The sequence below is a fragment of the Muscardinus avellanarius genome (assembly GCF_963383645.1).
Source record: "Muscardinus avellanarius genome assembly, chromosome: X".
NCBI lineage: Eukaryota > Metazoa > Chordata > Mammalia > Rodentia > Gliridae > Muscardinus > Muscardinus avellanarius.
The window spans coordinates 105,097,346-105,111,850 of NC_137792.1; the positions used below are offsets into that span (position 1 = coordinate 105,097,346).

Genomic DNA, 14,505 nt, shown 5'->3' on the forward strand with positions numbered 1-14,505 from the left:
ACCTCTGTCTTAACCTCCCAAGTACCTGGAATCATAGATGTCCACCACTGTGATAGCCACACCTCATATGTCTAATGTGCACAGTTTAATCTTCCTGTGATGTTATGAGATGCAAAAGAAATAATGTGAGTGACCTGTATAAGTTTCTAAGCAAGTACCCTTGTGCCTCAATATTATATCTTCCACATCTGGAGACACTATTTAAAATCTATATCCTGGGGATGGTCTACATTCCTGAGTTCTTGACTCAAGTTTACCCTAATTTCCCAATCAGAGGAATGGCTGGCTCTAAGTAAAAAAATCCCAAGAATTGTTTCCCAGCTTGTTCGTTATTGGAATCTTTGGCTATTATGGTATACTTGTCACTGTTTATAAACTGATACTGATACATTCTTATTAAAGCCCATATTTTATTTTAAAAATTTACATTTTCCTGACAATCCCTGATCTGAAGTTTCACCTTCACATATGGAAGATGTTCTGTTATTTTTAGGAGTTTCTCACTTTGTAAATAACTTACCTCCTCTTCTTTATGTGGTATTGGGGATTGAACCCTCACCTTGTGCATGGTAGGTAAGCATTCTACCACTGAGTTATATCCTCTAGCTTTTTTTAATTTTTATTTTGAAGCAGGGTTCCCCTAAGTTACTGCATGCTAGCCTTAAACTTATATTTCTTCTGCCTCAGCCTCCCAAGCAGCTGGAATTACAGATATATGCCACTATGCTCAGCTACAGATATATGCCACTATGCTCAGCTTACTCTTCTTTCTTTCTTTCTTTCTTTCTTTCTTTCTTTCTTTCTTTCTTTCTTTCTTTATTTCTTGTACTGGGGATTGAACTCAGAGGCACTCTACCTTCAAGATACACCCTCAGCCCTTTTTATTTTTATTTTTATTTTGAAACAGTCTTACTAAGTTGCTGAGGGCATAAATTCCTGAGGCTGGTCTTGAACCTGAGCTCCTCCTATCTCAGCCTCTCAAGTGCTGGGACTATAGGCCTATACCATCATTTCTGGCTTACCCCTCTTTTTATTTATTTTTATTTTTATTATTATTTTATTTTAATTTTTGCAGGTCAAGGGATGGAACCCAGGGGCATTCTACCTCCGAGCTATAACCCTGCCCTATTTTTTATTCTTTATTTTGAAGCAGGGTCTCACTAAGTTGCAGAGGGCCTCACTAAGTAGCTGGGGCTGTCCACGAACTGTGATCCTCCAGTCCCAGCCGCCCGATTACCTCTCTTTTTAATTTGATCCTACCACCATCCCCACAAGGTGAATTTCTCTCTTCTCCCAATTTATAAAAAGGGAGGCTCAGAGTGAGGAAATGACTTTCTTAAAGTCTTATGGATAGTGGTAAAACTTAGTTTTGAACTCAGTTTCTTGACTTCAGTCTATGATGTTATTACCATATAAGCTTTTTGTAGAGGTAAAGATGAAGATCTGGAAAGTTTGTGAGTAAGGGTATGAGAAGGTAGAAATACTTGAATTTTTAATTGACTTCTTTCTTTCCCAGCCAGGTACTTAAGGAGTAAAGCACCCAATTTGGAAATGGGGGGTAAAGGTGGGGGTGGGGTAAATGGCAAGTGGGAGGAGAAAACACTATGGGGAGGGAGAGGAAGTTGAATCTTCTGGATCAAAACCCTGGTAGAATGGCATTAGCCATGATCTTCTTCCTCTAGATGGCATGCAGGCACTCTACAAGGTGGAGTCTTGCTCCGTGGCCCCTCCTGTGGACCAGCTCACAGGCAATGTTCGGCAATACTTCATCCAGGCTCGTGAGATTCGATGGGACTATGGCCCAATGGGACATGATGGGAGTACTGGGAAAAGTTTGACAGAACCAGGAAGGTAAGAAGCAGGGGACTTCCTCTTTCTACCCCTGACCAGAGACAACTTTCATTTCCCTTGTAGAAATACCTTACTTTACTTGGGGCTCACAATAATTTTCTGTCTGGGGTTACTATTAGCCAAGTTCTTGGGGGACGCCTAGGAGAGTTTGCTCTTAAGGGAGCTATCGGAAGCAAAGGTTTTTGAAAAGTTATGTCAAATCTTCAGCAGAGGGTCCATACAGAGTTTGATGTTGGTCCTGCTGTATTTCCTAGCCATGAGGTCAGAAAGGGAAGCCCAGGTAGGACCAGTTCCTGTTTCAGTTGAAATGGCTTTTTATTTTTCTTTAGTTTACCTATTACTTACCTCCTTACTCCATCCTTTCTTTTTATAATCTGAAGGAGGCATTTGATCAGGGGTATAAAAAGCACTCTGAGAAATGTAGGAAGAAGAGAAGCAAGCTGCCCTGTGGTTATTCCATGCCCATCAATTTGGAGGAATTTCTCCATGTTCTTCTGTCTCATCCATGACTCATATGTGGAGAAGATAGAGCAGGAGGTTAGTGCCCTACTCAGTTGCTAGGTCTGAAGTTATACTAACTCATTGGGCAATAAACAAAGCCAGCTTTTTGTGAGTGGTCCTTGGAATTAAACATAGGGCCTGGTGCATGAGAGGTAAGCAGCCTACCACTGAGCTACTTCCCCAGCATTTCCTTTCTATTTTTTGAGACAGGGTCTCACAAGTTCCCCAGGATTATTTCAAATTTGGTATCCTTCTTCCTTATTCTTCCAAGTAGCTGGATTATGGGTGTGCACCACTATGCTTGATAATGCCAGTTCTTTTAGAAAAGAGGTACTTGGTAGATGGCTAGGAATGACTAGGGTACCCCTCAGGGTTGGCATCTAGAGTCTCTAACTGGGCTTGTCCACTTAGTGGACTTTTATTTTGGAGTGAATCCTTTTTTTGATGTGTGGTCTCAGTATGTTGCTTAAGCTGATCTCCCAAGTAGCTGGGACTAAAGGTGTGTGTCACTGTACCTGGCTAAAACTATTCATTTTATTGTGATACTGAGGACTGAACCCAGGGGAAATCCACCTCTCAGGTATACCTTAGTCTACCCTAAATTTTTTTTTTGTACTGTATATTGAACTAGTGGGCATTCTACCTCTAAGCTATGTCTCCAGCCCTTTTTATGTATGTACTGAGATTGAATCCAGGGGCATTCAACTTCTGAGCTATGTACCCAGCCCTTTTATATTTTTATTTTAAAATAAGGGCTTGCTTAGTTGCTGAGGGGCTAGCTAAATTGTGGAGTCTGGTCTCAAACCTGTAATCCTCCTGCCTAAGTCTCCCAATACTGGGATTACAGGTGTGCATCACTGTGCCTGGCTGGCTAAGGCTATTTTTGAGTAAGGAGAGGAAGTATCAGTAATATCTGAAGATGATTAAGGCAAATATAGGGTATAACTCTGGAGGGCAGAACTGGTCTCAGTATCCAAAGTTACAAAACCAGCCTAGGATAAAGAATAACTCCAATAATTATTATCTCACAGTAAATGGGATCCCATCCTTTGCAAATGAATTCTCTGTCATTGGAAAGACCCAAGAAGAAGCCATATATTACTAATTAGTTGTGTCACTAGAGGAGATATGTTCACTGGTGGGAATTAACACGGATGATCTCTGATGTCTTTTTTAAAAATTATTTTTGATACTGGGGATAGAACCCAGGGACATTCTACCTCCCAGCGACACATCCAGCCCTATTTTTTAAATTCTTTATTCTGAAACAGGGTCTCACTAAGTTGCGGAGGGCCTCACTCAGTATCTGAGGCTGGCTTCGAACCTGTGCAATCCTCCTGTCTCAACCTCCCGAATGCTGGGATTACAAGCGTGATCCACCACGCCTGGCTCTGATGTCCTTTTTAACTATAGAGAGCCATAAATTAATATGATTGGGGGTGCTATTAGGGTATTTGATACTCAGGGCAAGTATATGACATTTACCTTTTTATATGCCAGTGCTTCAGAGAAGTTCTTTCAGAAGAGCTCCACCCGAGTTGGAGGTACTTACTGGAAAGTTCGATATGAAGCCTTTCAAGATGAGACATTTCAAGAGAAGGTGCAGCGGGAGGAAGATGAGCATCTTGGAATCCTGGGTGAAGAATCTTTAACTCATGAAACTCATTGCCTATAGCCAGGGAAGTGAGGAGGACTTAGAAACTAGAGCTTGGGATTTTCTCAGGGATACACTGTAGACCAGATTTCCCAAAGTAAGTCCCAAGAAATGAGCATTTTTATGAGAAAGAGTTATGGGTTTGAATGTGTTTGAAAAATACTAGGTTAAGCATAGTTAGCGTTCTTTGCTGCAGGCCTTCTAAGAACCTTGGATTTATTTTCATTCATCATGAATGTCCAAGATGTAGAGTGTATAGAATTTCTCATACGTCACTAATGAACCATTTTAGTAAGATCTTTTGGTACCACTGTTGTATAGATCACACTTTTAGTATTGTTTCCCTATGCATATTCCTGAAAGGCCATATAAGGTGATGAGACTTTCTGGATTCCTGGCCATTTGGGGCCAAGAAGAGATTGCTATGGCATTTGGACATATTTGGTATGGTGAGGATTACAGAACCAGGCTTAGAATCTGACCTTGGAGAAAAGATCCAGAAGACTAAAGTGCAGTATTGAAAGAGCATAGCAAGATTAGATGTGGTTTAGTCATGTGGTGGAACCAGAAAATAAAATAGATCAAATGGGAGAAAGCATCCTGGCATGGTGGCACAAGCTCGTAATCCCTGCGCTTGGGAGGCTGAGACAGGAGGATCACACATGTTCGAAGCCAGCCTCAGATACTTAGAGAGGCTCTCAGCAATTTAGTGAGACCTTGTTTCCAGCCTCTGGGTTCCAACCCCAGGACCACCAAAAAAAAAAGGAGAAAGCTTTGAAAATGAAAGTAATGTAATAGGCCATACTCTGGAGATAGATGTCATTTGATTCTTGATTGGCAAGTGGACATCAGGTAGGCTGGAAGATATAAGGAGAAGAAATCCATCCTGGGGAAGAAGGATGCTGGTGAGAATGAAGGAGGTATCAGTGGCTGAGCTTCAGTATAGATCCGCAGTCTTTCAGCAGAAGTAGGTCATTAGTTATACAAATTGAGTAGGAAACAAATCTAGAAATTCTGACGTTCAGTTAGAACCAACAGAAGTTTTTAGTGTCTTGGTGCTTTTGGCTGGCCTCAAAAGTGATCCAAGATAAATTAGAAGGGGTAAGTAGTGAAGCCCATAAAATTCCAGATGTTTTGGCTAGACTACCTATTCTGGGGCCTGGATAGACACTATAATAATTATCCTTGCTCTGAATTGCTTTAAGATTGAGGTAAGCTCAGATCTTAGGTGGGATCTACCAGATGGTGCAGCTCTGGGAGATAATAAGGGAGATAATAAACCCTGCTTTGAATGCCTTTTAATAATGCTTGAGGACGAAAATGAGAAAATGGATTTTATAGTGTTGTTATAATTGTGTACTGCAATATACTTGGATTGGGTTATTCTTGTTACTGTAGAATTCTTTTTTCTGCTTTCACTTACTGCTTTGTGTCCTTCATCTCCTTCTATTTCCTTCTTTCTTTTTTTCTTTGTCTTTATTCTCATGGTCTCTACTTTCAATTTTTCAGGGCCAGTGATCCGGGCTGAGGTGGGTGACACCATCCAGGTGGTCTTCTACAACCGTGCCTCCAAGCCATTCAGCATGCAGCCTCATGGGGTCTTTTATGAGAAAGACTACGAAGGCGTTGTGTACAATAATGGTGAGCTGGCAAGATTTCCCACAAATGTAGGCTTCAGTTGGTAGTTGGGCAAATGAATGTCTTTTTTGCTGTGCCTTTATGGTGTTATAAACATTTTAGTGATTACATAATACTCAACTACATGAATTCACCACCATTTATTTACCTTATCTTCTATTTTTTTAGGCATACAATTTTTTTCATATTTTTTACTATTGTGAGTCAGGTTACAAAGCATATGTTCTAATATACATTTGGATTATGATCTCAGTAGTATATTCCTAGAAGTGAGATTATTGGGTAATTATTTTCTTGTTGTTCCTTAAAATATTAACACATGCTAATTATAAGGCAATACACATACAGAGAACTTAAAGGGCAGGGTTGCAGGCAAATCTAAAATAAGAGAACATTTCACAAGGCAATTGGTCTAGTCTTTTTAAGAAACCAACACTATGTGGGCTGTAGATTTAGACACATAATAGCCAAGTGCAACTGACCCAGGTTTCCTGCTTTAAGAGACATTTTGGAGATAATTGGAAAATTATTACATACACTAGTATAATAATATAATATAGTATAATAGTGATATTATGGGATTTTCTTAGGTGTGTTTATAATATTGTAGTAATAGGAGATGCTTGCTGATGAATTTGGGAATAAAATGTTTGCATTTTGCTTCCAAATGATGAAACAGAAGCAAACAAAAACTGCGTGTTTATATATAGGTATACATAAATGTAGATAAATTAAGGATCGCAAAATGTTAACAATAGAATCTATATCATATATATATATATATATATATATTTGGTTTGAAACAGAGTCTTGCTAGTTAGCTGAGAGTCTCACTACATTGCCGAGGCTATCTTCAAACCTGAGATCTTCCTGTCTCAGCCTCCCAAATAATGGGATTATTTGGGAGGTGTGCATCACCAAGCCTGGCTGAACCACTTTTTAAAGTGTCCTGCATTTTCCGAAACTTAAAGAATTAGAAACAATGAATGTATAAGAAAAGATTAATTAAAAATTATACATTTTACCCCCCTTGTTATAAGCTATATTACAAATATTTGTGTTTTTTTTCAGTGTTGGGGTTTGAACCTGGAGCCCTGCACATGCTAGATAAGAGCTCTACTACTGAGCTATATCCCCAGCCCCCAAATATTTTTATATGCTTCTTTGCACACTTTTATGATTATTTCTTCTCTCTCTCTCTCTCTCTCTCTCTATATATATATATATATATATATATATATATATATATATATTGAGATGGGGTCTCTCTGTGTTTCCTAGACTACTTGAGCTTGCAGGTTCAAGTAATCCTCTTGTCCCAGTCTCCCGAGCATTGGTATCATTGGCATGAAGTACCACACCTGGTTGAATATATTTTTAAAATGTGAACTTGATGTATCAAAAGACACACACATTAAAAATTTTGTCCTCTATGTCCAAGGAGAGAGAGATTTGGAGTCCCATTAATAGTGCCCGAGAGCCTCTTTTACAACCTTACCAATACTGGGATGATCTTTCTTTCTTTTCTTTTCTTTTTTTTTTTTGTACTGGGGATTGGACCCAGGGGCATTCTACCTCGCAACTACACCCCTTGTCCTATTTGTATTTTTTTGAAACAGGGTCTCACTAAGTTGCTTGTTCAGTTGCTGAGGCTCTTCTCCAAACTGTGATCCTCCTATCTTAGCCTCCCAAGTACTGGGACTGCAAATTTGCACTATGATTGATTGAGAAGTCTTTTCAATCATGATAAAAAGACACTCTTGTAGCAAAAAAACAGCACCTACAAAACTCACTGTTGTTTTGATTTACATTTGTTTAATTTATGTTGACATTCTTTTCAGTATTTATTATTGCATATTTTACTTTATTTGTGGGCATGAGCCTTTTTAATGTTCTTTTTATGGTACTGGAGATTGAACTCAGTGTCCCTCTACCACTGATCTACACCCCCAGCCCTTTTTATATTTTATTTTGAGACAGATTCTTGCTAAAATTTCCCAGCTGGCCTCGAAATTGGTATCCTTTGGTCGATTGCTGGTGTCTGCACTATGAATTTTGATAACATAACTTTCCAAGAGGGTTATTCCAACTTACATTTATGTTTTTAATAGGTGGCAAGATGGATAGGTGCCATCTAACTACTTTTTAACCAGCACTGACTAAAATCCTAAAATATTTGCTAATTTAACAGGAAAAAGTTATGTAAGTTCTTTCATTTGTACTTTTTTGCTTATTAATGGACTGAAAAATCTTTACAAAAGCCTCAGAGCTGTTTGTATTTCTGTGGTAGAACCTTTGCGTCGCATGTGTAAAGTCCTGGCTTGAACCCAGCACTATCAAAATATAATTAATATGAATGCTTGTCTATGTCTTTTTTTTTTTTTTTGCGGGTCTGCGAATGGAACCCAGAGGCATTTGACCTCCGAGCTACACACCCAGCCCTATTTTTCTTAAATTGGGTCTCACTGAGTTGTGGAGGGCCTCACTAGGTAGCTGAGGCTGTCCGTGAACCGCGATCTTCCTGTCTCAGCCTCCTGAATGCTGGGATTACAAGTGTGCACCATCACACTCAGCTTTATTCTTTATTTGAAACAGGGTCTCACTGAGTTGCAGAGGGCCTAAGTAGCTGAGGCTGTCCACAAACCTCCACCCTCCTGTCTCAGCCTCCTGAATGCTGGGATTACAAGCGTGCATCACCACGCCCAGCTTGACTATGTCTTACATGTGTTCATTTAAAAAATTATAGCCAGACGTGGTGGCGCACGCTTGTAATCCCAGCATTTGGGAGGCTGAGACAGGAGGATCACAGTTTGTGGACAGCCTCAGCTACTTAGTGAGGCCCTTTGCAACTCAGTGAGACCCTGTTTCAAAATTAAGAATTTTAAAAATAGGGTTGAGGGTGTAGGTTGGAGGTTGAATGCCCCTGGTTTGCATCTCCAAACCCGCCAAAAAAATTATAGCCTTAGTATTTTTCATATGTACACACACATACATATAGAATATAAACACAGTCAGGAATGCACATACAATCTCAGTATTTGAGAAGCTGAGATAGGAGAATGACAGGTTTGAGCCAGCCTCAGCAATTTAGAGAGACCCTCAGCTATTTAGCAAGACCCTGTTACAAAATATTTACAAAAAATGAAAAAGGGCTAGGGGTATAGCTTGGAGGTAGAATGGCTTTGGGTTCAATCTCCAGTAACACACACACACACACACACACACACACACACACACACACACACACACAAACACATAAATTTAATAGATTCATGCTCACACACAAACACACATGTATTTTTTGTGGTATTGGGGATCAATCCCAGGGGTGCTCTACCACTTAGCTACATCCCCAGGTATTTTGAGTCAGAGTCTTGCTAAGTTGCCAAGGCTGGACTTGAATTTGGTATCTTCCTGCCCCAGCCCCCCCCCCAAATTACTGTGTTTAGAGGCATATATTAGAGCTCTTGGTCATACATATATTTTGAAAGGGAAAATTATTCAATAATCAGAGTTGTTCAAAGATGAAATGAGCTTTGATGACTGGAAGTGAGTTTCCCATCACTGCAGAGTCGGAAGCAGTGGTAGGGGTATAAGAACAGATTAATGTGTTTCAAGCAAGATGTATTTAAAGCAATCTTAAAGTCCCTTTTAATCTTGAAATCATATGATTTTGCAAAACTCAAACCTAAGGAAGTCTGAATTTATCCAGTTCATATAGCAAGTAATAGAAAAACCCCAAACCAAAACCTGGTCTCTAGCTTTTTAGACCAGGCCCCTTTTCCATACTCCATATCCCATGTTGCTACTGTCGATCTTGTTCCAAAATGACCTTGAAGTTTATAATCTTCATCTCCCTGCTTGGAACTAATGATCCTCCTTTTAGCCAATGTGAAATCCCATGATTTCTCTGCAGGCTCATCCCACACTGGCTTGGTGGCCAAGCCCTTCGAGAAAGTAACATACCGCTGGACGGTGCCCCCCCATGCCGGTCCCACTGCTCAGGATCCTGCCTGCCTCACCTGGATGTACTTCTCTGCTGCAGATCCCATAAGAGATACAAATTCTGGCCTGGTGGGCCCCCTGCTGGTGTGCAAGGCTGGCGCCTTGGGTGCAAATGATAAGCAGGTATTGCCAGAGGTGTCTGGCTAGGAAGGCTGGTGGGAGGAAGATGAAGCTGGGTTGCAGTATAGGAGATAAGTATGGAACTGGGTTTGAAAAGTAAGCAAATATTTTTCTAAAAATGTCTTTGCATCCAAAAGTAATAGTTGGTGACCTTATGCTATCTTGCATGTTGTTGTTGTTGTTATTATTATTATTGTTGTTGTTGTTGTTGTTAGGAATTGAAATAGGGATATTCTATCTCAGAGCTATATCCCCAAGGCCTTTTTAATTTTTATTTTGAAAGAGGGGTTCCCTAAGTATCTGAGAGTTTCCATAAATTACTGAGGCTGGCCTGAAACCTGTGATTCTTCTGTCTTAGACCCCCACATACTGGGATCACAGGCATGTGCCACCACACTCAGCTTATGTTACTTTGTCCTCACAAGCATACATTTTTTAACCCTGTTTATTCCTATCCTCTCATTATCATCTCTTTATTTCTCTCTCTCCCTTCAACCCCTCTCTCTCCCCTTATTTCTCACTCCCTCTTTTTCTCCTCCCCTCCCTTAGTCTTCTCCTAACTCAGTGGCCCCTAAAAATTGCTCCTAGTACCTAAATTCACTTTGATATTTGTCTTCTTTAGTATCTAGCCTGCAATTGATAGCTGTGCAACATTGGGCAAGTTACTTAAACTTTCTGACTCACTTTCCTCATCTGTAAAAATAAAGTGTTAATAATGGAGGAAAGTTCCTTGAGTTTCTGTGAGGATTAATGAAAATAATCCATATAATGTGCTTAGAATGGAGTCTGGCACAGAATATGCACTCAGCAAATATTAACTTTAACAATAACAATAGCAATATGATAATAATAACATGTAGCTGGGCATGGTGGCCCCCGCCTATATTCTTGTTACTTGGGAGGCTGAGACAAGAGGCACAGGTTCGAGGCCAGCCTTAGGAATTTCAGTGAGACCCTCAGCCAATTAGTGAGACCCTTTTTTTCAAAATAAAAAATAATTTGGGTCTGAAATTGCAGCTTGGAGGTAGAATGCCCTTGGGTTTAACCTCTAGCATAATCATCATCATTATCATCATCATCATCATCATCATCATCATCATCATCATCATCATCATCATATCTGGGCATGGTGGTGCACACTTGTAATCCCAGCATTTGAGAAGCTAAGATAGGAGGATCCAGGTTCGCAGCCAGCCTCAGCCACTTAGTGAGGCCCTCTACAACTTAGTGAGACCCTGTTTCAAAATAAAGAATAAAAAATAAGGTGGGAAGTGTAGCTCAAAGATAGAATGCCCATGGATTCCATCCCCAGCACTGCAGAATAACAACAACAACAACAACAACAACAACTTTGATTTTCTTTTTTTTTTTTTTTGTTGGTCTGATGATGGAACCCAGGGACATTTGACTTCCAAGCTATACCCCCTGCCTTTTTTATTCTTTATTTTGAAACAGGGTCTCACTAAGTTATGGAGGGCCTCACTAAGTAGCTGAGGCTGGCCGCGAACCATGATTCTCTGGTCTCAACCTCCCAAATGCTGGGATTACAAACTGTGCTACCATCTCTGGCTAAAACTTTCATTTTCTAATCCCCCAGAGCCCTTTCCTGCTCTCCCATCCACTGTTCCCAGTCCTCTCCCCAAGCTCTTATCTCTCATACTTTGTACCATTTCTCATGTTCTTTTCATGCTCTGCTTTTTCCTGGCCCAGTTCCTACATTCTTCTACTCTGGTCTTATCACTTTTCTTTGGCCACCTTTTCCTATGTGCAGTTTGAAGTTCCCTGAGGAAAAACTGCCCAGCAACAACTGCAGTTCTGGGCAGGAGATATAGATTTGGCTCTGAGGCTAGAAGTGGAATGGGAAAACTCTGGGATTCTTACAAATCTGCAGCTCCGCAGTACACAGCTGCTGATACTGTTGCATTCCTCCCTCTGCTTTTTCCCCTGGGTCTTCAGAAAGGAGTGGATAAAGAATTCTTTCTGCTGTTCACTGTGCTGGATGAAAACAAGAGCTGGTACAATAATACCAATCAAGCGGCTGCCATGTTAGATTCTCGCCTGATCTCAAAGGATGAGGAAAGTTTCCAGGAATCCAATCGCATGCATGGTATGGGTAGTACTTTTGACCTGGGCTACCAGAGAGATCCCAAAGAAAATCTAACCCTAACCATAATCAGAACAATCCTGAAAATACTCATCAATCAGCTTTGTTCAACTATACTGAGTAGTTGTTACATTTAGTGTCTTCTTGGGCCCTGTGTTACCAAGTACAGGTGGAACTGGAAGAAAGTACTGTGAAATGGCAATTGTGTGCAAGAAATCTTCTAGAGAGCATGAAGAACCAGCTGGGATGATATCTGCTAGCCTTGTTTTATTTTATTTTATCTTATTTTATTTTATTTTTTTGTGTTGTTGGGATTAGAACCCAGGGCCTTCCAGGAAAGTACTCTACTACTGATCTACATGCTACATCTCTCACTCTTATCCCCATCTCCCTTATTTATCTCACTATTCTTGTTCCTATAGACCATACATACTCTAGCTGAGTGGGGCTATTTTTCTCCCCATGACCATACCTGGTATTTTGCTGATTTCATTATTTTTTTTAATTTTGGTACAAGGCATTGAACCCAGGGTCGTTCAGTCTCTGAGCCACACTCCCTGCATCTTTGCCTCAGCCTGTAGAAATTCTGCCCATTCTCCAACACCCCACTCAAAAGCTTCCTCTTTCATATAACCATTTCTTAGCACTAAAGTCCAGGATGATGATACCCTCTTTCTGAACTACTCTTGCATTTTTATTAGATCATTCTAATTGCAAATTCTATATATTCTTCAATAATGTAATTGTTTGTTAGATGACTTTTGACTTCTGCTAGAGTACACTTTAAAGGTGAGTATTTTATATTCATTACCTCTGCATACTTCATATTATCTAATACATAGTAAATATTAATTGAAATTAGTGAGCCCCCAAATGAATGAATGAATGGGTGGGTGGGTGGGTGAGGGAATGAATGGAAAGACATGGTCCCAGTTTCCAAGGAGCTCCCAACAACTCTTAATGAGATGAGAAGAATACACCCATGCAACAATTACAGAACAATCCAAGACAGACTATAATTAAGCACTAAATTGTGTAGAACAGCTTTTAAGTTCAGAGGAGGAGAACATTAATGAGGAACAATCAAATTAAAGGATTCCTGGAAGAAGGGAGTACTTAAGCTGGGCCTTGAAGACTGAATAGGTTTGCAATCAGGACATTACAGGCAAGGGAAGCAGAATCAGGGTCTTAGCAATGTTCCCATCAGGAGATTATCAAACAAGGTGACTCATTAAGGCTGATTGCAGTGGAGGTGGGAACATCAAAAAGGGGTCAGCTTTAGGCAGGTCTTATGGATTTTTTTTTGTGTGTGTGAGGGAGTAGAGTTAGAAGGTGAGAGGGAAATAAGAATCATCAAGTTTGTCTTATGTCCATCTTTTAGTTATTGTCCCCAGTTAGTTCCATCATTTGAAAAAATGTAAGGGAGTCTCATGAGGTAAGTTTCTTCTAGTTTGAGTTTACTGAGCACCGATTTGGTACCATCAACATGCCAGGTATTCATGCAGTCACAGAAATACAGAAAAAATTATAAATTTTCTGCTAGGTCAATATAGAGCAGGATATAGATTTGTAAGTAAATCATTGGACTCTGTGGTAAGTGATATTGCAGAGATTTTCTAGATTAAAATTCTCATGGGATGTGGGCTTAGTGGCACACAATATGTAATCCCAGTACTTGGGAGACTGATACAGGAGGATCACAGGGTTGAGGCCAGCCTCAGTAATGCAGTGAGACCCTTAGCAACTTAGTGAAACTGTATTTCAAAATAAAAAACAAAAAGTTTTGGGGGATATAGCTCAGAGGTAGAATACCTCTGGGTTCAATGCCTAGTACTGTACACACACACACACACACACACACACACACACACACACACAGTCTCGTGGAAGAGAGGAGAGAGAAAGAGGGGAGAGAGAGAAGGGTGGAAATAATTTTGAATCACAGAGGATGTGATGTTTGAGCTGGGATAGTGACTGAATTGTCACAGAGACAAGAAACACAGTTTATTCCAGGTGGGGGAAGAGCATGTGAACGTTCAACAGATGCTATATGACTATCGACTATGTTGAATGCCTTGGAGAGAGAGACACACACAGACCTCACAAGATAATGGTGTTCGTGTGTGCGGGTGGGAGGATAGACTGCAGGCAGGAGTTCAGGGCAGAGTAGATGAGGACCAGAGCCTTGGAAGTAGAAGTGAAGATGAAGATGAGGAGACAGATGAAACCCTAGGGAAACCAAACCCTCTATAGAGGGATGGAGAGTAAGAAGAAGATAGAGAAGGAACAGATAGATTGTAAGAGAACTGGTAAGCATAGTGCCACAGCAACCTAGGGAGGAGAGTTCTGATGGAGTAGAAGTAGGAGAGGTTGGTGTGTGTGCGTGCTTGTGAAGGAGGATACTAATTTGGCATTGCTGGAATGAAGGGTTGGGAGGCAGGCCAGAAAGGCCAGTGGGTCTTCATCCCAAAGACAGATACTCATCAGTAGAACTAAAGTGGCTTAGAAGCCAAGCACAATGGCACATGCCTGTGATCTCAGTACTTGGGGGGTTGAGACAGGAGGATAGTAGGTTTGAGACCATTCTCAGCAACTTAGACACTCAGCAATATAGCAAGATCCTGTCTCCAAA

The 14,505-nt window shown here is 40.5% G+C and overlaps 1 protein-coding gene across 2 annotated transcripts in view; it reads left to right on the forward strand.

Annotated features, from left to right (window-relative positions):
* Positions 1 to 14,505, forward strand: part of HEPH (hephaestin) — a gene marked incomplete at both ends in the record, with an annotated part of 94,869 nt that overhangs the window by 28,573 nt on the left and 51,791 nt on the right. Inside the window, 5 exons of one of the 2 annotated variants that reach the window (XM_080719215.1) lie at positions 1,683 to 1,851; positions 3,853 to 3,989; positions 5,516 to 5,647; positions 9,561 to 9,772; positions 11,726 to 11,876. In XM_080719215.1, coding sequence (XP_080575341.1) covers positions 1,683 to 1,851; positions 3,853 to 3,989; positions 5,516 to 5,647; positions 9,561 to 9,772; positions 11,726 to 11,876 — 801 coding nt within the window. The remainder of the gene's footprint in view (positions 1 to 1,682; positions 1,852 to 3,852; positions 3,990 to 5,515; positions 5,648 to 9,560; positions 9,773 to 11,725; positions 11,877 to 14,505) is intronic. The other variant, XM_080719216.1, reaches the window with a different exon arrangement.